Source organism: Borostomias antarcticus, assembly GCF_949987555.1.
Source record: "Borostomias antarcticus genome assembly, chromosome: 4".
Lineage (NCBI taxonomy): Eukaryota > Metazoa > Chordata > Actinopteri > Stomiiformes > Stomiidae > Borostomias > Borostomias antarcticus.
This window is the reverse complement of record NC_140237.1, coordinates 11990257-12013281: the sequence shown is the minus strand read 5'-3', so window position 1 is coordinate 12013281 and position 23025 is coordinate 11990257. Positions and strand designations below refer to the sequence as shown.

At 45.4% G+C, this 23025-nt stretch overlaps 1 protein-coding gene across 1 annotated transcript; it reads right to left on the bottom strand.

Moving 5' to 3' along the window:
* Positions 1-2564: 2564 nt before the first annotated feature.
* On the bottom strand, positions 2565-22784 carry LOC311308130 (mothers against decapentaplegic homolog 6-like). The gene is made up of 4 exons (XM_084437064.1): positions 21352-22784; positions 20054-20110; positions 19575-19652; positions 2565-3648 (listed from the first exon to the last, which is right to left on the bottom strand). Exons 1-4 carry the CDS (start codon positions 22112-22114, stop codon positions 3008-3010), a joined length of 1539 nt encoding a protein of 512 aa, XP_084293190.1. The 5' UTR covers positions 22115-22784; the 3' UTR covers positions 2565-3007.
* Between the last annotated feature and the right edge of the window lie 241 nt (positions 22785-23025).

Sequence of the window (23025 nt, the reverse complement as noted above, 5' to 3'; positions counted from 1 at the left end):
TCAAATTAACCTTGAAGTTGTTTCAGTTGTTATGACCTCTCACTTGCATCATTTCTGCTTTTACGAGAGCATCCGCCAACCATCATCTTGAGGCAAGCCATTAGTCTACAACTAGTCTTATCTGATGGGCACCTGTGTGTTCCACCCACACTCAAGTTACATTTGAAAGTCTGTGCAATAAATATATATAGGCCAGTAATCAGTTCTCATGATGTAGTTAACAGTTAACTTGATAGGCTACAGTGTTATCATCCCTGAGCAAGTTAACTTGATAGGCTATAGTGTTATCATCCCTGAGCTATTTCAGATCCAGTGTCCACATCCCAACTGTTGTGGCACCAACTACCACCTACTAATTATCATGCATTCATAAACATGCTTATACAATCATAATCTGGGTATATGGAAAAAATAGATCTTGAGGGGTGGAGGAGCGGGCCAGAATTAGCCTACCTCAGGCCCAGTTCAGCCGAGGGTCAGCCCACCTCAGGCCCAGTTCAGCCGAGGGTCAGCACACCTCAGGCCCAGTTCAGCCGAGGGTCAGCCCACCTCAGGCCCAGTTCAGCCGAGGGTCAGCACACCTCAGGCCCAGTTCAGCCGAGGGTCAGCCCACCTCAGGCCCAGTTCAGCCGAGGGTCAGCCCACCTCAGGCCCAGTTCAGCCGAGGGTCAGCACACCTCAGCGCCTCTCGCGGAGCCAGAACCTCCTCCGAAAGCGGCTGAGGTTTCATTCAACTGGTCCGCGTCTCTTTGAATCCTGACAAAAGAAAACAATTAGACGGGAGCCAGGCAGCATGTTTACAGATGGGGAAACCAAATGAGATGGAGAACAAGATGGAGGGGTTTCAGAGCCTTCCCACCACACCACACCAAACGCACCCTCGTTGCCTATAGCAACCACAGACCCTACACGTTTTGGCTTGAGAAAGGAAGGGTGACAGAAATGTATGTTTGGAATCTTTGGCCATTATTGGAAAGGGGTCCCTGGGGTTTTGTAATGGTGTTGTTTTAAACTCTGAGCTGTGAGACAGGTAATGTTTTAGGCCTCCAACACATAGACCTGCATACTGGAAGTTTCTTTTCTTCATTCATCATCGTGGCAGACAGCTGTAGAGTGAATTACTGGTCTTAGTGGAAGTGCAAATGTCATTGTATGAGAAACTGCTCCTAGTTTTCATATACAGTGTAGGCTAGGCTACACTAACCGCTCAAAACTAAATGCCAATTATACAGCTAATGAAAACTGAGGACAAGAACAACTTGGGAAAGTCTTTTCGATGACAGAGATCTGGCACTGCTTCATTTTTCCTAACGACCACTGTGACTGTATAATCAGGTTTTGTTTAATTTTCATGCTAAAGCTAATTACAGCTTTCAATAAGCAGCTCGAATCTCAAGGTTGAAACAAAATGGCCGCCTGTTGAGTCTCACTGTGAGCAATGGAGACATCTCCAGAAACAATTAATAGTGGTAGCTTGTTGACCATTGACTGCTTACATTGCTTTTCTATCCAGCTATTCTTGCTCTTAGCCTCTTACCAAAATATGAGAGCTTCCACAAATATGTGTGTTGTTGAAAGACTTAAACAGGATGCCATTGTGCTATAAACACAGAACTTGCTCCTGCTGGAGTCGGTTTTGGGCCCATGTACCCACTGTGGTTTGTTGTGTAATCTCTTAGCTATGCTTTTAGTTTCTCACCACCATCGTAATGCCTTTCAGTTTGTTTCCATTGGTATCGGGCCCTATTCATAGAGCCAGGAGGGAGAGTTCTCTTCATTTCCGCCATATGAACAGAAACAGATAAAAAAGTTGGGACATCTGCTTGTACTAGCTCGGGCCACTCAAGGTACTTTTCAAAAGACATGGCCACTGGTTTGTGACAAGATGAAAAAGTTCCAATTGACCATCAATAATTATAGTACATACTCTGTCTCTCGTTTGTCATCAACTAAGGCCATTTTCATTCAAGGCACAGTCAGTAGACAGACTATTTGCTCAAATACACACCAGGCATTGCATGATATTTTTAGGACTCTTAAGTCTTTCGTTATGGTGAATGGTGTCTGTTCAGTGTTGTTGCCTTTTACTTTACCCACAGAAAAATAACATTAGCAATTAGCAAAGGAAGCTAGCTCCCTCCACCACATCCACTTTGGCTGGTGATCAGTAGAATTCCCTCCCAAGTCTTTTCCAGGTCTAGAATTCAGAGCAGTCATTCACAAATGAATGGACCATGTTTCTCCAATCCTTTTAATGGCTGAAACACATTCATGATGTAACTTGATGAATATGATTCTGATCTTAGAGAAGCAGTAGATGTTCATTTGAATGTTTTTAAGGTGTAATGTGTTACAATTTACCGTGTCTGTTACACCCATGATTTCAAACACTATATGGATCCAACTCTAAACTCCAGCTACAACTTCAGGTATTAGAATATAACTTTAGAATGTTGTATCAAACTGGAGTGCAACTGTGAGTGTGAAAGATAAGACCAGCACTCTTCACATGATATAACATGAGTACTTTATTGTCAAAGTGTGAATGGCATCATTTTGCACGGAATTGATGAAATATGAGAACTTAAACCCAGGTTCATCGTATTTTTGCAGTATACATACTTTTAAAAGGCATTGAGAAACTTTATAATGCATATATAGAATCCAAAGTGCATAATCCTGTTCCTTTTGTCCATATACACATTACACTACACATAAATAATTACATTGTAAAAATGACTCAGTATTTACAAGTATAATATATTTCATATAATATATAAAACTTTATATTAAATCTAGGTAGATTATATTTGGGATAGTTGGTTGAGATAGCTGACTGTGTGTATGCATGCATGTGTGCATGTCTGTGTTGTATAGTTTGCATAATGTGTCATAGAACCAGTATGAGTGTATCCCTGTATATGTATGTGTGTTTGAGTGTACGTATGTCTACGCATGTGTGTGTGTGTGTGTGTGCGCTCGTGTCTGGTCCGTCAGAGTCTCTGTGCTATCTGTGGTTGTTGAGCAGCACCTCCAGCCAGCACGGGCAGGAGGTGATGAACTGTCGGGAGTAGCAGGGGCCCCAGCCCTTGGCGAAGCTGATGCGGACGCTGAGCGGGTCATAAGGCCCTTCCTGGAGCTCCGGCTCGATGCCATGCTGCACGATCCAACTGGATCTCTCATAGTCAAACACTTTGAGGGAGAAGCCTGGCATCACTCTCTTCACCGTCAGCCCCCTGGCGCTGGGCAGGTCCAGCGTGGGCGAGTGGACGAACACGGGGTGCTGGCTACGGTTGTATACCCACACGCCGTCCGGCTCCTGGCTCAGGACGATGCCGTAGCCAATCTTGCTGCGCGTCCGCTGGATGCAGCCGCCCGTTCCGCCGCCGTTACCGCTGTTGCCATGACTACGGTTGCTATGGTCACTGCGGTTGCTGTCGCCATGGCGAGCGCCGCTGTCACCGCGCTTGCTGTCGAGCTGGCCCAGGCAGAGGCCCGTGCCCTGAGGTAGGTCGTAGAAGATGCTGAGGGAGGAGTCGTGGGCGGGGTAGAGCCGACCCACGCGTGTCCGCTGCTCCCAGTAGGCAACGCTGCACCAGGGGGAGCACCGCCCGCCTGAGGTCCAGGAGCCCAGGGAGGTACCGGTGTCTGAGAGACAGAGAGAGAGAGAGAGAGAGAGAGAGAGAGAGAGAGAGAGAGAGAGAGAGCGATAAATAAATAACAAATATCTTGTTGAAGGGAATTTAGTTATATCAATTTGGGGGAGGGGAGGGGGAGACAGGAAGTTTCCATTCCGCTACAAGGAAAGTTTGAAGTTGAAAGGTATAAATTGAAAAGTATAAATTCTAGACAAACCATTCTATTCCATCTGCACAGTGTGAATGAATGCGCATTTCTATGAATGAGTGCTGATTTGTAACCAAGTTTGAAGTTTGCTGTAACCTCGTAAAGAGCGCAGTTACAACACCCCCCTCTTCCACTGCCTAAAATAAAAAAAACGTCATCATTACCTCAAACCACCAGATCTACGCTACAAAACCAAAAGAAAAAAGTTGGCCGAACACTGTTGGTAACCCCCCCACCCACCCCTCCACCCGCATTCCAGACGGGTGAGCCAGCGCAGGCCAGTCAGGGGGTCCCCCCTTCACTCCTCCCCTCCCTCATCCCTCCATCCCTCAAGGGCTAGGAGGAGGGGGGGAAGAGAGACAGAGAGAGAGAGAGAGAGAGGGAGGGTAGTGGTTGGAGGGGGTATACACAGCATTCAGCTCCCTGACAACCTAGTGCGAGCCCGCGAACCCCTGACCCCCCAGCCCTCATGCTATCAACTCACATTAACTCCCACACAGAGTGATGCCATTATTTTGCTCCAGAGACTCTATTGACACAGAGGATTTAAAGGCCCATGTGCCTGTGGCCCCATTCCTTTCATTCTACCCCCGAATGGCTGCCCTTTTCCTATTAACAAGCTGCTTTCAGGTGAATCTGGGGTGCAGATAGGCAGGCTAAGCGTGGCTATGTTAGTGCGGCAACCATTTTGAGTTTTTCATTGGGAGCTGGGTTTGTGGAGATGATAACTGCAGTGCTGAGTGGCTGAGGGCTCTACATGCATGTGGAAATGTGTGTGTGGAGAGCTACAGACCATCACTCCACACACACACACACACACATTTATTGACTCAAAATGCAATTCTTAACACATGCACACACACACACACACACACACACACACCAAATATGTCTCCCAGTGTGGGGCCTGCAGATCCAAACAGTACACCCACCATCCACTGTTCCAGTCCAAACACACTCACACACATACAGGCTTTATCAGAATTGTGCTTCTCATCTGAGGCCCACGTGTGTCATTAGCGAATTCCAGCCTGGCAGCTCCTGCGGTCTGGAGCTTTTACAGCTTCCCAATAAGAGAGAGCAGAACAGAGCAGAGCAGAGTAGAGCAGAACAGAGCAGAGCAGAGCAGAGCAGAGCAGAGCAGAGCAGAACAGAGCAGAGCAGAGCAGAGCAGAGCAGAGCAGAGCAGAGCAGAGCAGAGCAGAGCAGAACAGAACAGAACAGAGCAGAGCAGAGCAGAGCAGAGCAGAGCAGAGCAGGCTGCTGGGGGATCAGACACTTTTACAGGCTCCACTCTTCCCTGTAATAACGCAAACACAAACATGTCGAGAAGAACTGCAGGAGATTATACTAGAGCACAATCATGCTCAGAAAACTGGGGGGATTTGAGTGTGTGAGAGGGAAAAAAGAGAGAGAGAGTATGTATTTGTGAGTTGTGTTTGAGTGTGTCTGTGTGTGTGTGTTTGAGTGTGTGTTTGAGTGTGTTTGCTTCAGAACTTAGATGGGATCTTTCTATCTGTCACAGTACTGTCACAGTACACTAAAAAACAAGAGAGAGAAGAGTAAAGAGAGAGAGAGAGAGTGAGAGAGAGAGAGAGAGAGAGAGAGAGAGAGAGAGAGGGCAGGGGGAGAGAGAGAGAGAGAGAGAGGGCAGGGGGAGAGAGAGAGAGAGGGCAGCGGGAGAGAGAGAGAGGGCAGGGGGAGAGAGAAAGTGTGAGAGAGAGAGCGCAGGGGGAGAGAGAGAGAGTGAGAGAGAGAAAGGGCAGGGGAGAGAGAGGGCAGGGGAGAGAGACAGAGAGAGTGAGAGAGAGAGAGGGCAGGGGGAGAGAGAGAGACAGAGAGTGAGAGAGAGAGGGCAGGGGGAGAGAGAGAGAGTGAGAGAGAGAGAGAGGGCAGGGGGAGAGAGAGAGAGAGAGAGAGAGAGAGAGAGGGGGGAGACTGGCAGCAATTACAATGCTCTGCAACCATTTAAGCCAACCACCATTTAACAGCTCTGTTTACCAATTAGATAAGTAGCTTTTGTTATTGCGTTTTCAAAATCACCCTCTTTTAGTGCCAATCTCACTGAAAAACCCAAACACCCTTACCCTCTCTCTCCTCTCAGACTAAAAACCAGGGAAACACTGGTGACCAGTTTGTGCTAAGAGCTGCCATTAAGAAAGGGTTAAGTAACCGGCTATTTTGTTACAATACTCTCTACTTTAGACCATTCATATTCATTCATTGTTGATTTGAAAAGATTCATAAAGCCACTCTCTTAAAAACATTTATGTTGTTCACAAATCCTTCAGTAGCACAGTCTGAATTTCCCTAAGACATCTTTCACTTGGCTTTACTTGCACTGGACATTTTAACATCTATGAATGTTTACAGAGCGTAAATGAGCATTTCTAAAAATGACATGTGAACGTGTAATAGCCCCTTTCAGGACGTTGGTAGAGGAGGGAAAAAAGTGCCACTCTTAGTTCAGAGGTCAGACAAGCAGTTTCCTGCGAGCTCCCCACAGGCTCCTGGTCTGGGCTTCTAACCACCAGAGAAACCCACCAGACACGCTTTTTTTCTTTCACTTTTTTTCAACTTTTTTTCCAGTCAGAACTGAATACATGATGGACTCCCTGCTTCTCTGCTCCGGTTCGGACTGAAGGAGGAAAAAATATATTAAAAAAATAACGCCTGCCATCCTCAACCAGCACACGAGAAACAAGCTGCCAAAGAGAGAGGGAGAGGAAGAGGGGGAGTAAGTGAGAGAGAGGAGTGAGAGAGAGCTAGAGAGGGAGAGAAAAAATGTGTGTGCGAGCAAGAGACGCTGCCAACCATAGCCAAGCCATTGCGAGGATAAAAAAGTTTAGAGAAAGAGAGAGAGAACGAAAAGAGAGAGAGACCCCACCAACCGTAGCCAGCATCACATAAAGAAGAGTGGGAGAGAGATAGAGAGAGAGACAGAGAGAGAAAGAGGGAGGGTGCGAAAGAAAGAGGGAGGGAGAAGCGAGGCTCTCATCCTGTGCCAAGGATTAGATTCCCCTCCAGTTATTAGACTCTTCCACTGCGCTGACAGGGAAGGGGGGGGGGGGGGGGGGGGGTGAAAGGGGGGGATAGAATTCAGCCACCGACTCAGTCAGGACAAACCAGACCTTTCCATTATTTATTACAGGGGTGGTGGGGGATGGGGATAGAGATGCGTTTGTTCGATTAAAGTTCCTAAACCCCGTCCTAACCCCCCACCTCCATACCCCTCCTCCAACCGACCAAAAGAGCCCCGCCAAAACGACCCCCCCCCCCCCCGCCTCCTCCCCCCCGTCCAGCTATCTATGGTACAGCCTGTGTTGTTTGAGACAACTATCATTACAGGGCAACTTCCATCTAAGAGGCCACATTTAGGCTGGCGTCTGGACTATCTGCTCCATCAGAAGACTGTGTTATCAGTCTGGACTATCTGCTCCATCAGAAGACTGTGTTATCAGTCTGGACTATCTGCTCCATCAGAAGACTGTGTTATCATTATCAGTCTGGACTATCTGCTCCATCAGAAGACTGAGTTATCAGTCTGGACTATCTGCTCCATCAGAAGACTGTGTTATCAGTCTGGACTATCTGCTCCATCAGAAGACTGTGTTATCAGTCTGGACTATCTGCTCCATCAGAAGACTGTGTTATCATTATCAGTCTGGACTATCTGCTCCATCAGAAGACTGTGTTATCAGTCTGGACTATCTGCTCCATCAGAAGACTGTGTTATCAGTCTGGACTATCTGCTCCATCAGAAGACTGAGTTATCAGTCTGGACTATCTGCTCCATCAGAAGACTGTGTTATCATTATCAGTCTGGACTATCTGCTCCATCAGAAGACTGTGTTATCAGTCTGGACTATCTGCTCCATCAGAAGACTGTGTTATCAGTCTGGACTATCTGCTCCATCAGAAGACTGAGTTATCAGTCTGGACTATCTGCTCCATCAGAAGACTGTGTTATCAGTCTGGACTATCTGCTCCATCAGAAGACTGAGTTATCAGTCTGGACTATCTGCTCCATCAGAAGACTGTGTTATCAGTCTGGACTATCTGCTCCATCAGAAGACTGTGTTATCAGTCTGGACTATCTGCTCCATCAGAAGACTGTGTTATCAGTCTGGACTATCTGCTCCATCAGAAGACTGTGTTATCAGTCTGGACTATCTGCTCCATCAGAAGACTGTTATCAGTCTGGACTATCTGCTCCATCAGAAGACTGAGTTATCAGTCTGGACTATCTGCTCCATCAGAAGACTGTGTTATCAGTCTGGACTATCTGCTCCATCAGAAGACTGAGTTATCAGTCTGGACTATCTGCTCCATCAGAAGACTGAGTTATCAGTCTGGACTATCTGCTCCATCAGAAGACTGTGTTATCAGTCTGGACTATCTGCTCCATCAGAAGACTGTGTTATCAGTCTGGACTATCTGCTCCATCAGAAGACTGTGTTATCAGCTAGAAGTGCAGAGAGAGCAGCCCAGTACAGCAGACTAGCACAGCACTGGCGCGACTGCCTGCCTGCCTGCCTGCCTGTCTGTCTGTCTGTCTGTCTGTCTGCCTGCCCGATGGCTTAGGGGAATTCTGCTGTTGCGCCCCACCGACGTATGGAAGAGATAGAGGCTTTTGAGAGTCGTGGCAACAAAAGTCAAAGACTGCATCATGTGTTTGTACCCGCCTGCCTGGCCTTCTGTCTGTTGCTTTATCTATTCATGTGGGCCTTTGTGCATGTTTGTCAAAGTATCCAGTCGCCGGGAGAATGCCTTTCTTCGTTCAGTTTTCTCTCTTCATAACATACAGTACATTGTTTTACAATTAGCGAGGCTGCTGGACACTTCAACCAACGAACCCTTTGATGCATCACACACATGCCAACACCAACAGCTAAGAGCAAATAAGCTACCGGGAGAAAGTTACAATGCGTCACACTACAACAATTCCTGGGAAGCTTGGTCTCTCCAGAAAGGCTGTAATGTCTCTCCTGAAAGGAAGAGAGAAAGCGGCCCGTTTCCACCACTTCCTTTACGACTTCAGAGTGCGCTAAGGAGAAGACAGGGCACACAATACCGCTTCAGAGTACGCTAGGGAGAAGACAGGACACACAATACCGCTTCAGAGTGCGCTAAGGAGAAGACAGGGCACACAATACCGCTTCAGAGTACGCTAGGGAGAAGACAGGACACACAATACCGCTTCAGAGTGCGCTAAGGAGAAGACAGGGCACACAATACCGCTTCAGAGTGCGCTAAGGAGAAGACAGGGCACACAATACCGCTTCAGAGTGCACTAAGGAGAAGACAGGGCACACAATACCGCTTCAGAGTGCGCTAAGGAGAAGACAGGGCACACAATACCGCTTCAGAGTGCGCTAGGGAGAAGACGGCACACAATACCGCTGTCTGATGTCCTGCTGTATGGGTAGAGTGAGGATGAAGTCTTTCTTAGAGCGGCCATTCAAGGTCTCGTCCACGAGTGGGAGATAAAGTTAGATCAATCGTCAGTCATCAACATCAGTATCACAAATAATGAATTAACTCTTGGAGAGTTTGAAAGAGATAGATAGATAGATAGATAGATAGATAGATAGATAGATAGATAGATAGATAGATAGATAGATAGATAGATAGATAGATAGATAGATAGATAGATAGATAGATAGATAGATAGATAGATAGATAGATAGATAGATAGATAGATAGAAAGAAAGTAAGAGAGATAAAGAGAGAGAGAAAGAGTTGGGCCCTGCCCCCCCCCACCGCCTGTGCATTCCTCAACAACCCCTCTTTCCTAACACTTCCTACTCTAGTCAGCCAAAGTGTGTGTGTGAGAGTATGAGTGTGTGTGTGTGTGTGTGTGTGTGTGTGTGTGTGTGTGTGTGTGTGTGTGTGAGAGAGAGAGGGTGTGTGTGTGTGTATGTGTGTGTGAGTGCGTGTGTGTGTGTGTGTGTGTGTGTGTGTGTGTGTGTGTGTGTGTGTGTGTGTGTGTGTGTGTGTGTGTGAGTGTGTGCATAAGTCAGGCCCTTTGGTGGGTTCTCAAGGTTAGTTGCTTTCCACTACAAAGAAAGAACTGTTTTCCCAAAAACTGGAATATTATTTAGAAAACTGTTCATCATAATTCCCCTCAATGGAAATATTTCCATGAAAACTGTAAAAACAGAGAGACTACAACACACAATTCATAATAATGCACAATCCTCCATTTTATTCTACAAAGCATTCCTTGAATCAGTAGGTAGTTGTTTGGGGTGGTGGCTCCCAAGCGGCTGTGGTTTCAAATGGATCACTTTGAGAAACACTCATCGAAAGCTCTTCAAGTCACTGTAAGTTACAGTGAAAGCTGCATGTATCTCCTTACATCTCACTCCAAAGTAGGGTTGTCATAAAGCAAGTGGCCTCTGTTTGCATACTACACCCACCTATCGATCTGACCAGGCCAGCTTCCTGTCAGCATGTCTCCAGTAGCCTCTTTCCATCACACAACACAATAGCAGAGGGACACACACACACACACACACACATACACACACACACACACACACACACACACACACAAACCTTCTCACAACACAGGTATATACAAGCACACAGACCCACACACATAATAATACACACACAACGCAGTTATTGGCAAAAACACGCACACACCCACACACACACACACACACACACACACACACACACAGAAGAAAACAACAATATGAGCTACTATTTCCTAAAACAAGGCAAATTACACTTTACTTAACAAATCGACATCTAACTGTGCGTCCTTGCAAAACGCACACGCGACAATTTCCGACAATTCATAAAGCCATAGTCTGTCAACATCTGCAAAGAATCTTTAGGTTCAACAGCATGGCAGGATTCCATTAGGCCAAATTGCGAGTTGGCAAAAACTCTGACGGAGCGACGGAAAGCCACAGTCAGTCCTGTAATTTAAACCTTATTTTAAATTGTGACAGCCCGACTACATGGACCGAGAGAGAGAGGGAGGGAGGGAGGGAGGGAGGGAGGGGGAGAGAGAGAGAGAGAGAGAGAGAGAGAGAGGGAGGGAGGGAGGGAGGGAGGGGGAGAGAGAGAGAGAGAGAGAGAGAGAGAGGGAAGACAGAGACAGAGAGACAGAGAGAGAGAGGGAGAGGGAGATGGAGAGAGAGGGAGGAAAGACAGAGAGACAGAAAGAGGGAGGGAGAGAGAGAAGAGGGAGGGAGGGAGGGAGAGGGAGAGAGAGAGAGGGAAGACAGAGACAGAGAGAGAGACAGAGAGAGACAGAGAGAGAGAGGGAGAGGGAGATAGGGAGAGAGGGAGGAAAGACAGAGAGACAGAAAGAGGGAGGGAGAGAGAGAAGAGAGAGGGAGGGAGGGAGAGGGAGAGGGAGAGGGAGAGGGAGGCACAAACAGAACACGACAATCAGAATGAAAAAGTAGTGATGATAGAGAAAGAGACAGACAGTGAAAGAGTAAAAGAGAGAGTGGGAAATAGAAAGACATCAAGAGGAATAAAAAGAGAGAAAGAGGGGGAGGGTATACATGCAGATAAAGAAGTAAATGCAACATGACACACCAAAGGACGATCTCCATTCCATGTCCGACAACCACAGAATTTCTCATAATTGTGCTGTGAGACTTCCTAACCCTGCACTGGTAGGAGGGGTCTGTACTAGCGAGGCTACTTCACAAACTCACCATTGTCAGTTCTAATTCAATTTACCCTAAGTGCCTGCAAACACTGGAAAGTGTGGCACAGACTTGGGAATTTGTGTATAATGCCATGTATTTCCATTGCCTTGGGGCAACTCACTGCACACTTCTTCTTGTAAGAAACATCCTAGAAATGTAACCTAATGAAATATAGAAATGTAACTGGTAATGTCAGCTGGTACTTTGAAAGTAGCCAATTGAAAAGTTGAATAACAGTCAAATGAATGACAGGTTGTGCGGTCCTTTGAATTACACACTCTCAATAAAGCACAATTCTTTAGGAAGGGATGCACACATTTCTCGTTTTCGAAGACAGGAAACTCACTGAGTGGTCACTGGTGTCCGTTGATGTTCTGACAAAAAAATTGCCACAAAGTATGCCTTAGATCGGGTTTTATTTATCATTTAGCATAGAACTATTTTCACTCGCAATACATACAGTTGTTAACATCCACTTCAACTTTGGGAGGACTTGACTGAGTTTGGAGGCTACCGTAGAAGAAGAAGAGCCGCTTCCGGGTCACAGGTCTACACGACAACAACAACAACAACAACAACAACAACAAGTGGAGAAGCCTAGGATTGCTTTGCAGCTGGTATTTCATTGATAGTGTTGGGTAGAAGTGTTTGTTGATCAAAATAAATATGGGACGAGGATGAATCTAAACATCTCTGGCTTTGTTGTTATTACAAATAGTATTAGTTTGTATTAGACTATGGTGACACAATCTATAGACATGCTTCTGTGACGATCTAAGATTAATTACGGGTGATAGATATGACACCCACCACTGTGTTCTTTATGATAAGGTAGGCTGGTCTCCTCTCTCTTTAAGGCGTAACTATCACTGGTATTTGTTTATTTTCAAAGCCATTACTGGTAAACTTCCACTATACATCTTGTCTCTGTTGGACTGGAGCCTTGGTACCTACCAGTCCTCGTGTGAATTATGAACTTGGTAGAGCTGCTTTTTTCCATGATGCTCCTTATACCTGGAATACTTTACAACAGACTCTAAAGCTTGAGGTACTTCCTTCAGTTGCAGAATTTAAATCCATGGCTCTTGACATTTGTACTGTAACTGTTTTTAATTATTATTATTATTATTATTATTATTACTATTTTTATTGTATATTGTATTTGTTCTGTTGTTATTTGTGTATCTCTGTGAACTCGTAAACACTGTAAATGAGGAAAACCTGCTTTACGAGAATAAATTAAGGTTTGAATGAAATCAATGGCTATAATATGATCAATCAAACACGATCGGAAGCATACTTTGATTTTTTTGCCAGAACATCAACGGACACCAGTGACCACTCGGTGAGTTTCCTGTCTTTGAAAACGAGAGTTTATGGTGTTTTTGAGGAATTTTGTTTATGCACCTATGGATCTATTGAGTGTGTAAGCGGCGGCGGGCTATATCTCGAGAGTGCACCGTTTGATGAAACTTTGAACTTTGATATCGGTCGTTATATATGATCGTAAATAACCTTATAACATGGCTTATAATGCTACATTCCGAAACTGTCCTTTAAGCTGCAAGCCTCAGGGTCAAGGGAAGCAGTAAGCCACGCTATGTCTGCTGCATGCTCAGCTTGTAGTGAGAAAGAGTCGTGATGGAAAATATTTGAGGAAATGGCAAGAGCTTAATGGGCCAGCGCTTGATGTTGAATTCCATAGTCTTAATGTGTCTCAGTCAGGCATAAGAGCAAGTGTTGTATGCATGCCAGGGAACAGGCCATGACTTCAAGGTCAACCAGAGGACCTGCTGGGAAAGGAAGAAACAAGTATATAGTTGGTGTATAGATCCAGAGAAACAAGTATATAGTTGGTGTATAGATCCAGAGAGTATATAGTTGGTGTATAGATCCAGAGAGTATATAGTTGGTGTATAGATCCAGAGAGTATATAGTTGGTGTATAGATCCAGAGAGTATATAGTTGGTGTATAGATCCAGAGTATATAGTTGGTGTATAGATCCAGAGAGTATATAGTTGGTGTATAGATCCAGAGTATATAGTTGGTGTATAGATCCAGAGAGTATCTAGTTGGTGTATAGATCCAGAGAGTATATAGTTGGTGTATAGATCCAGAGAGTAATGACATCTTTGAGGGCTGTAACGTACAGGTATGATCTGTTTTCCATCTTTGAACCATGAACTTGTTTTATATCTGGGTGCACTTTATTTGAAGTGGGATGCCTATTGATGGTTTGATGTTCAATTAACTCTTATTAAATGTTGAACGAACTATCACAAGATGCCCTATGCCCTTATGCCCTATCCCAAAGAGTTGCAGCTAATAGTTAAGTACCCATATAGATCGCTTATAGGGTCTTACCCAAACAAAATGTATTAAATCTCATCGATGACAGGAAGCTCTCAGAAGTGGTTTTAAATACTGGTCCCCTGCAGGGGCATGAGCTCCCCCAGGACCTGAGCCCGAGACGCTCCGGCCGAGGATCTGAGCCCGAGACGCTCCGGCCGAGGACCTGAGCCCGAGACGCTCCGGCCGAGGACCTGAGCCCGAGACACTCCGGCCGAGGACCTGAGCCCGAGACACTCCGGCCGAGGACCTGAGCCCGAGACGCTCCTGCCGAGGACCTGAGCCCGAGACGCTCCTGCCGAGGACCTGAGCCCGAGACACTCCGGCCGAGGACCTGAGCCCGAGACGCTCCGGCCGGTCCTTCCGCTGCCCAGCTGCTCCTGGCCCAGCCCAGTCTGGGCTTGAAAAATAAATTACTATTTATTTTATATTTCAAATTGCAATGAGTTTCGGCCTGCACCTTTAAACTACCCACAAAGGCCAGATGTGTACTGTTGCTGTAAAGACAGGCAGGGGTACTGTCCATTCAGGGCCAGGGATGGAGCTTTGCTGCTGTATATCATTAGACGAGCTGCAGCGGATGAGCAGAGCTGTATATCATTAGACGAGCTGCAGCGGATGAGCAGAGCTGTATATCATTAGACGAGCTGCAGCGGATGAGCAGAGCTGTATATCATTAGACGAGCTGCAGCGGATGAGCAGAGCTGTATATCATTAGACGAGCTGCAGCGGATGAGCAGAGCTGTATATCATTAGACGAGCTGCAGCGGATGAGCAGAGCTGTATATCATTAGACGAGCTGCAGCGGATGAGCAGAGCTGTATATCATTAGACGAGCTGCAGCGGATGAGCAGAGCTGTATATCATTAGATGAGCTGCAGCGGATGAGCAGAGCTGTATATCATTTGACGAGCTGCAGCGGATGAGCAGAGCTGTATATCATTTGACGAGCTGCAGCGGATGAGCAGAGCTGTATATCATTAGACGAGCTGCAGCGGATGAGCGGAGGCGCTGCCCAGCGGTCCCATGCTACATCTGGCTGATTGCTTCCATTTGATGTTGGCATTTGAAGATGCATAGCTTATATTGAGTGGCTGTAGCATGTATATATTGTTTCGGAAAGCTGTAGATTTGTTTATGACTTATTTGTGAACAAATTTCCTTTCATGCACTTGATTTTTCAAAAGAGAATTCCATTGTTATTATGGCCTATACTTATCTGTTTTCTAAATGCATTTATCAGAGAATTTGTTGCTTAATATAAAAAATTATTAGAGCCTTTGGCAATAAATATTACATTTGCATCTTTGTTTATTATCATAAATATGCAGCAGAGCAGAGAAGGAGCAAACTGAAACTGATATTCACCGAGGCAGCAAGTTAATGATAGATCAATTGTCATTTTAGAAAATTATATCCTCATCGTTATTGATGAAAAACAGGGCCTAACCTGATGCATATTATAGAGGCACATGGGACTCAGGTCGGTTAGCAGAACTTAGTCATTGAAAAGCCTTTTAGATTGTCTTAGAATCTTGATTAGATTGTAAGTAGAATCTTAAATCGTATTCGCAGGGTTATGTTCAAACATGGATCACTTCTCAGTCTCCCAACCCCCCCCCCCCCATCCCCCAGAGACCCTGACCCCCACCCCCGCCCTCCCCCACTTCCCAGCATTCCTGCGCTGTGCCCCCTCAGTCAAAGGGGTGGATTGATGGGCTGACGCGCTGCGAGTGCAGACAGGGCTGGGGAGCAGGATGTTTGGCCGATACCTCGCTCCGCTTAAACAAACAAGCCACCAAAATATGATTACTGAGGGCAAGGAGGAAGTGGTCCACTCGCTCTGCCCCATGACTCCACTGCAACTAATATCTGGCTCCACTAGGAAAATGATAACATAACATGCCTTTTAGCTGAAACTGTTTTTGTTAATCCAAAATGGCTTTAGAATGCTAGTATTTTTGTATGCACGCTATGTATAGTCCCAGCAGGATTCAAACCTACAACCTTGGTGTTGCAAGCTCTAAACTCGATGAAAAGGTAACAGTGGAATGAAGAAAATGGTAAAAATCAACACTGCATACTTCTCCATTTTGTTTTTTCTTTTAAGCTTATGCTTGATGCAATCCAACACTAATGCAACGTCTCTCAGACAACATTGAAGAAACAGCACACCATTGACATTACAAAGGCCATACCTCATTGATTTGTCAAGTTAGACGACAACCTTGACAGAAAAAAGGCAAGAGTTAGCTCTTCTCCTAAAGTTCCCCAGATTGTATACCTGATAGTGGTTTGTGTTCAGAGTGAGTCCCAGTGAAACCCCCTATGTGAGTGTTCTGAGACGATCTTATCTCGCCACCCTGAGTCAGGCAGACATTCCTGACTGTCTCTCTCACACACGCACCGACCTCTCTTTCCCATGAGGGTGAACTTAACGACAAACAGGCTGGTGACACCATGTTTATTGTGGGTTACAGGCCTAGACCAACCTAGAGATAGCTAGGCCCTCCTAAAAGCTTCCAGTTGACATTTCCATATCCAAGGAACAGCTGTCGGCTGTGGTTTGAAGGGGAACACTGACTGATGGAATGATAAAGGTAAAGGTATGCACGAACCACACCCTGCCGCAATCGGCTCAAATCTACAGTATGATTGCTTTCAACAGAATAATGGACAAAGAAGATACTACAGTAGATTCTAGCGTAAGATGCTGGGTTAGATGTTCAAGCTTTTATTCTCTTCAAAGGTCAATACCATCACAAATGCGCAGGCATTTAACCCATGTAAATTTTTGTTTTTGCACCATAAAACCTTTATGTTTTGAGTCTACAAAGATTTTAACTAGACCAAAGGTACCTTGGATTTATTGAGAAAGATATGCTAAGTTATTTTATACTTTGGTGTGTTTACGTTTTATCGAGGCCTGTGCTACTAACCCTACTTTACCTACTATACCTAACCCCTGCCCGATTCCCAAGTCTTCCTATGGTCCACTATAGTACAAATCTGAGATCTTAAAGGCTGAATCCTTGATTTCAATTGAATGTTAACAGGTAGCCCCACCCGTTTGTTTGGGTGCATTGGGGTGTAAGGTGATACAACCATATATACTCAGGGTTATAACACAGTTGTACTAACCACATAGTTATATTCTCTTCTAATGAAGGGATGTAAAGTATTCATAAAAATGGCAATGACGGACTGTGCATTTAACCAACAGGCTCCACTAATCCAATGTGTGGACAGGGGACCACACACACACACACACACACACACACACACACACACACACACACACAACCACTGGTAAACCAATGTCCATTTGCACTAATTTTTCCTGGCAGGGATTGACGCTCCCTCACTAGCTTTGCGTCACTAGCTCTGTGTGACAGTTACAAATTATAGTCACCCTTGATAGGATTGATTGACAGCCTTTAAGTGCATTAAAAGTGAATCTGCCGCAACTTCCTCTGATATCAATGACCATGTGTGTGTTTGAGTGTGTGTGTGTGTGTGTGTGTGTGTGTGTGTTTCTGATCAGAAAACAGTAATGTACAAGCAATACCAAGGGGATGAAGACAATGCCAAATATGACACATGATGTTTGACACAAAACAATTATAATAAAATATTAGGTTGACACTCGCCAATCAGATTTGATCAAAGTACAGGCCCCGCTGCATGCACAACAAACAAACTAGCGACAATGCAGGTTGTCTCTGTCTTTCAGGACTCCCATAAACAAACAATGCTGGAGTGGTCCGGCAACACATTGGTCTGTTTCACCTTTCAACGCCCCACGAGCAGAGCAGAGCAGAGCAGAGCAGAACAGAGCAGAGCAGAGCAGAGCAGAGCAGAGTAGAGCAGAGCAGAGCAGAGCAGAGCAGAGCAGAGCAGAGTAGAGCAGAGCAGAGTAGAGCAGAGCAGAGCAGAACAGAGCAGAGCAGAGTAGAGCAGAGCAGAGCAGAGTAGAGCAGAGCAGAGCAGAACAGAGCAGAGTAGAGCAGAGCAGAGCAGAGCAGAGTAGAGCAGAGCAGAGCAGAGCAGAGCAGAGCAGAGCTGGAGAGTTTGATGGAGTGGGCCTGTGGTCTCTCTCAACACTACAAGGACCCCCCAGCGTAAACAAACAGGGCTCCGGTTTCAACCAGAGGGACTGTTTCCTGTACGGACTCCCCACTCCACCCCCCGGCCACCTCCCTAAAAAAAAAAACTCACCCGAGTGGCTTCGCTCTCCCCCCAAAAAATGCCAACCCCCTTCCACTGCTCAATTACCAAGAGGAATGGAGGGATTTGAGGGAAGAGAGAGAGAGAAAGAGGGGAGAGGGGGATGGGTACAGGGAGAGGGAGTGAGAGCATGTACAGGGATCTTGTTGCAGTTCCATCTGAGCAAAATATTTCTCTGTGGAGAAAGAAGAGAAGGCAGAGAGAGAGAGAGAGAGAGAGAGAGATAGAGAGAGAGAGGGAGAGAGAGAGGGAGAGAGAGGGAGAGAACAGCTACATTGCTGTGGTATCTAGATTGTCAAAGGCCCTACTTCATCCAACTTTGACAATAGCTGCTTTATGTAGCTGAGTCTCTGGTTGTCTTAATAGCCTTTCAACAGAGGGAGTAAATCACAACATAATAACCTAATTAACTGCAGAGTTTGCCCATTTATGCAAACATTCAGACTGGAGGAGCCAATATACCTAAGGCTAGGAGTGTGTGTATATGTGTGTGTGTGTGTGTGTGTGTGTGTGTGTGTGTGTGTGTGTGTGTGTGTGTGTGTGTGTGTGTGTGTGTGTGTGTGTGTCTGTTGGGCTGACATCCGTGTTGTTAACCCTGTATAACCCTTAACTGGATTAAAACCCTGATATAATAATGTGGATTATAACTGAGATTGGAAGTAAACTAAAGTCACATAACCAGCCCATGCAACCCGAGCGCTTGTTGATTCTTGAACTCTACAATATCCATTGTCCTTTAGGGGGAGCTGCTTCATTGCTCCTCATCAATTGAATATCTTATTGAACCTCCTCTAGCATTGGCCTGGTCAATACTAACCCTAACCTTAACCTACAAGCAGTCCATAGTGACATGTCATCCATGTAACTAACCCTAACCCTAACCCACAAGCTTGACTTGATTTGATTGATTGATTGATTTGATTGATTGATTGATTGACAAGCAGCCCATAGTGACATGTCATTCATTTAACTAACCCTAACCCTAACCCACAAGCAGCCCATAGCGACATGTCATCCATGTAACTTGAGAAAAAAAGTCACTCAATGCACACATGACAACTGAATCTGGGGGACACGAATGCTAAATGACTTCACCACTCCATGTCAAATCAGAATCACTGATGCTAAACCTAACTTTGGTTTCACATTATGAAGTACACCAGTGCAAAAAGCTTACCGGAAACACTGCTAAATCCAATATATTTGCCACAAAGCACTCTGCGTAGCTACTGAATTCACACAGCATTCTGTTATAGCTACTGAATTCACACAGCACTCTGTTATAGCTACTGAATTCACACAGCATTATGTTATAGCTACTGAATTCACACAGCACTCTGTTATAGCTACTGAATTCACACAGCACTCTGTTATAGCTACTGAATTCACACAGCACTTTGCCATAGCTAATGAATCCATACTTTATTTTAGGCAAAATATCAATATGTTGTTATTGTGTGTGACAAACTCACCTGTGAAGTCTCTTGGCATGCCATGCAGGGAGGGGGGGGCCACAGCTTCAGTGTAAGACAGTGTTGAATCTGACAGATCTAAAAAATAAAAATAAAAAAAAGAGCAAAAAGATAAGTGTGACATTTTGAATGTGTGACAGGTGTGACACTTTCAGAGCATGTTATATATGTATATGGATGTCATGAAGAGCACACAAACAACCAAAATGCAACCACGAACAGACAGACATTTAAAAGTGTGTAATTCCACAATGCAGATAGTAATTATATGTCAAGATGTTCAGTCACACACACATCATGAGATTCAATATCAGTTAGCATACTGTTTGCTTTAGCATTCAGATGGTGACATAAGGAAAGGCCAACGTTGTGACACCTGACTTAAAGGCCTTTACAGTAAAATGGTGTGTTCTGTGCAGACCTCAGCACCTATTGTCTTAGACTAAAGCTGGATTGGGGCATGACTGTTTCAGACTTACCCAGTGGCCTGTGTTCATCTGTGGGAGAGAGTCTGGAGTATGGGGGTGGAGGTGATTCTGAAATACAATCATGTGTTGGTAAGATAACAGTAAGGGAAAGCAAGAAAAAGTATGACATGATCAGGAAAGAATGAAAAACATGATTTAAAGGCTAGGTTAAAGGCACATATCACACATTATTTCTACAATATATGCTTATCAAATAACCTACTTTGAGCCTATCACAAGTAGGTAATTACTTAATAACTTTGGGCTCTTTTAACTTCCTTTAATTAAGCTCTTATAACCTCATATTGTCAACAGACATTAATGTTTATCCACTGAAACAGAAAAGTGGTGGGTGGCGTCGAATATAGTTCCCTCATAGGAAGAAAACCCAGGGAACAAAGTAGATATAATGGCTGCGGGTTCTTTAAGAGCGGAGGCAGTAATTGCCGGAGTACTCAGTCAGTGAGATACCCAGCTAGTCAGTCTGGCGCCAGTCGTATGCAAACTGTATATTATCGCCACTCCTTCACCTAAATAGCAAGAGGGGACCTCCTAGGCTAGGAAAAAGAGCCTTTCAAAGTGCAACTTGAGATCGACCTTCAAATGGACAAATGGATAACGTAAAAGAAAAGTTTAGTCGCATTATGCGTTCTTTCCTTACACACTGAAAGGAGACACGTATAGGCTGTGTGTGTCGAAGTAAACTATATAGTAGAGCTTTGCCTGCAAATTATGTGTGCTTACGTGCGTACCTCAAATTGCTGTTCCATAAACATTTGAGCAAAGGTTGAGGACTGAAAAACACCACAAAAAGCACACGAGACTGCAATGTGCACCAGGAGTGACGTGACGAGTGACAGCTATGACTTAATCTATGAAAGGTCTTTGAACCCTGCAAAAAAATAAATAATGTGCCAACAAATGTGTTATTTTCTCGATCACCACTTCAGTCATCCCGTGCTCTCATGGGATTCTCATTCGTACGCACTTATAAATGTGTCTATTGTGTCTCCTTGCACTGCTTCAGAGGTGTATGACCTAGCCTACCTGTCAGGGCAATACAACCCATGAGTGGGCCTAGTTATATTACGTAGGTTAACATTAAACTGGGCATAGGCGTTTAACATTAGGTATAGGCCTAGTTACCTCAATGCACCTGTGCGTAAAGTCAATGTGTCCATTAGGACACATTTTGCATATGAATTGTGAATGTAGCCCACGCGCAGCATGCAACATTAATAAACGGCAACATTTTCAAAAGGGTGCTTGTGCACAATATGTTGTAGCATTTTTATCGCAGGTGTCCTTACCTGGGCCACACAGGCGACTGTAGTGATAAGGGTTGCAGCACGCCGTTGCGCTGTCCGATACTCCGAAGCTCTGACAGTGGAACAACGCTTTTAGTTGGGCCGTGTGTTGTAGGTCTGCCCATCGATACAGTTTACAAAGGAGAAACTGTGGCGAAATTGTATGGCCACCTAACCGCAGCTCCGTTTGCGGCACCGAGACGCATTCACTGGGCATCCCACCTTTAGACTCCACGGCCTCCAATAAGGCATCCAGCGGTTTTTCCTTTAGTCTTTTCAAAAGCGCATAAGTAACGCTCTTGAGCTCTCGTTCGCCTACCTGGCCTGAGTTCGTATCTCGTCCCGCATTTCTAGGGATGGCTTGACAAGGACCCCGGTCCTTTCTCCGGGCTGAAACGGGGCTCCTTGGTCTCGGGTCTCGTTCTCTAAACAAACAGCATGTCACCGTTCTGCTGTCAATCTCGTGTCCCTGCCGAGTGCCACGATGCTCGGGGACACACATGGCACCCCGACCATGGTCCGAACTGTGCCCTTGGTCAGCGCTGTCCGTGAGGTTTCCGTTGCACACTTCGCCGAAAGTTCCCAGAGACGGATCTGCTCGGGTCACCGACCGGAGCTCCGTTTTGGGAATCTTTTCTGGGTTACTGCCACACGAACTGTCCCGACCCCCCTCGCTTCGTTTGCTTCCATCTCCCCCGTCTCTATCTGTGATCGAACGGCTTCTCCAGAGTCGCCGTAGAAGACCTGAACGTTTAGACCTGAACATACGACAATTTAGACAGTTTTGGATGTGTCGTATTGTTCCCGTGTTGGTCTGGGGAGATTCCACATCGATTTATGCTCCCCGCACAACATCAAGCTTTTGTAAACGGCGCGCACTGCATGCGCAGCCCGGGGTCATAGATTTGTGAGTAACTCGCAACATTAGAAAGTAATTCTCAGTTATATATTGCATTAAACTATTGCGAAACGACTGCTATGGACTCATTAGTCAGTTACTTGCTGTAGCCCGATCATGCAATTAGGATTTCAACTTGTGTCTGTAGTCGCCAAGTAGCCTACAGAATCCCCCAAGACTCTGAAGATTTGATATGCAAATCCCATACCATAATTACCGAATAAAATACAACACGTACACTAACAGGACCGCAAAGTCGTTATCCAAGTTTCCTTCTTTTCTTTGGACTTTGAGCACCTAAAATCCTTCTTCTTAAAATCCACTCACGGCACATCGATGGAGTTGCTTCACCCCGGAATAATCCCAAATAATCCTTGCCGCATTCAGATTCCAATGCTGTTTTTTCCGCTGTGTGGAATAATCCCTTTGCAATCCCCAAATAAAAGTGTCAGTGATATTTCTAGTCTGAGCAGATAGGCTACACAAGCGCAGACGCACCGTTTCTATTCCGTGACGAGAAGTTGGTTATAAAGAAAGCATGAATTACTTCACTCTCCGTTTCTCTGCTATTCTTTTTCGGATACACACTCTCTCGTACACATACAGGGCCCCCGAGGAAAGCTCTGGAGCCATTGGTTGATTCCCATCATGTGCCAGTCTAGACACTTTGGCGGCTGTGAGCCGCAGTGATTGTTGCGCAAACATGGTTTCAAGTTTCTTAACTCTTAAAGGCGCAACCTCGTCCTTTATTCCTCTCAAACCCAGGGCACTACAAATCA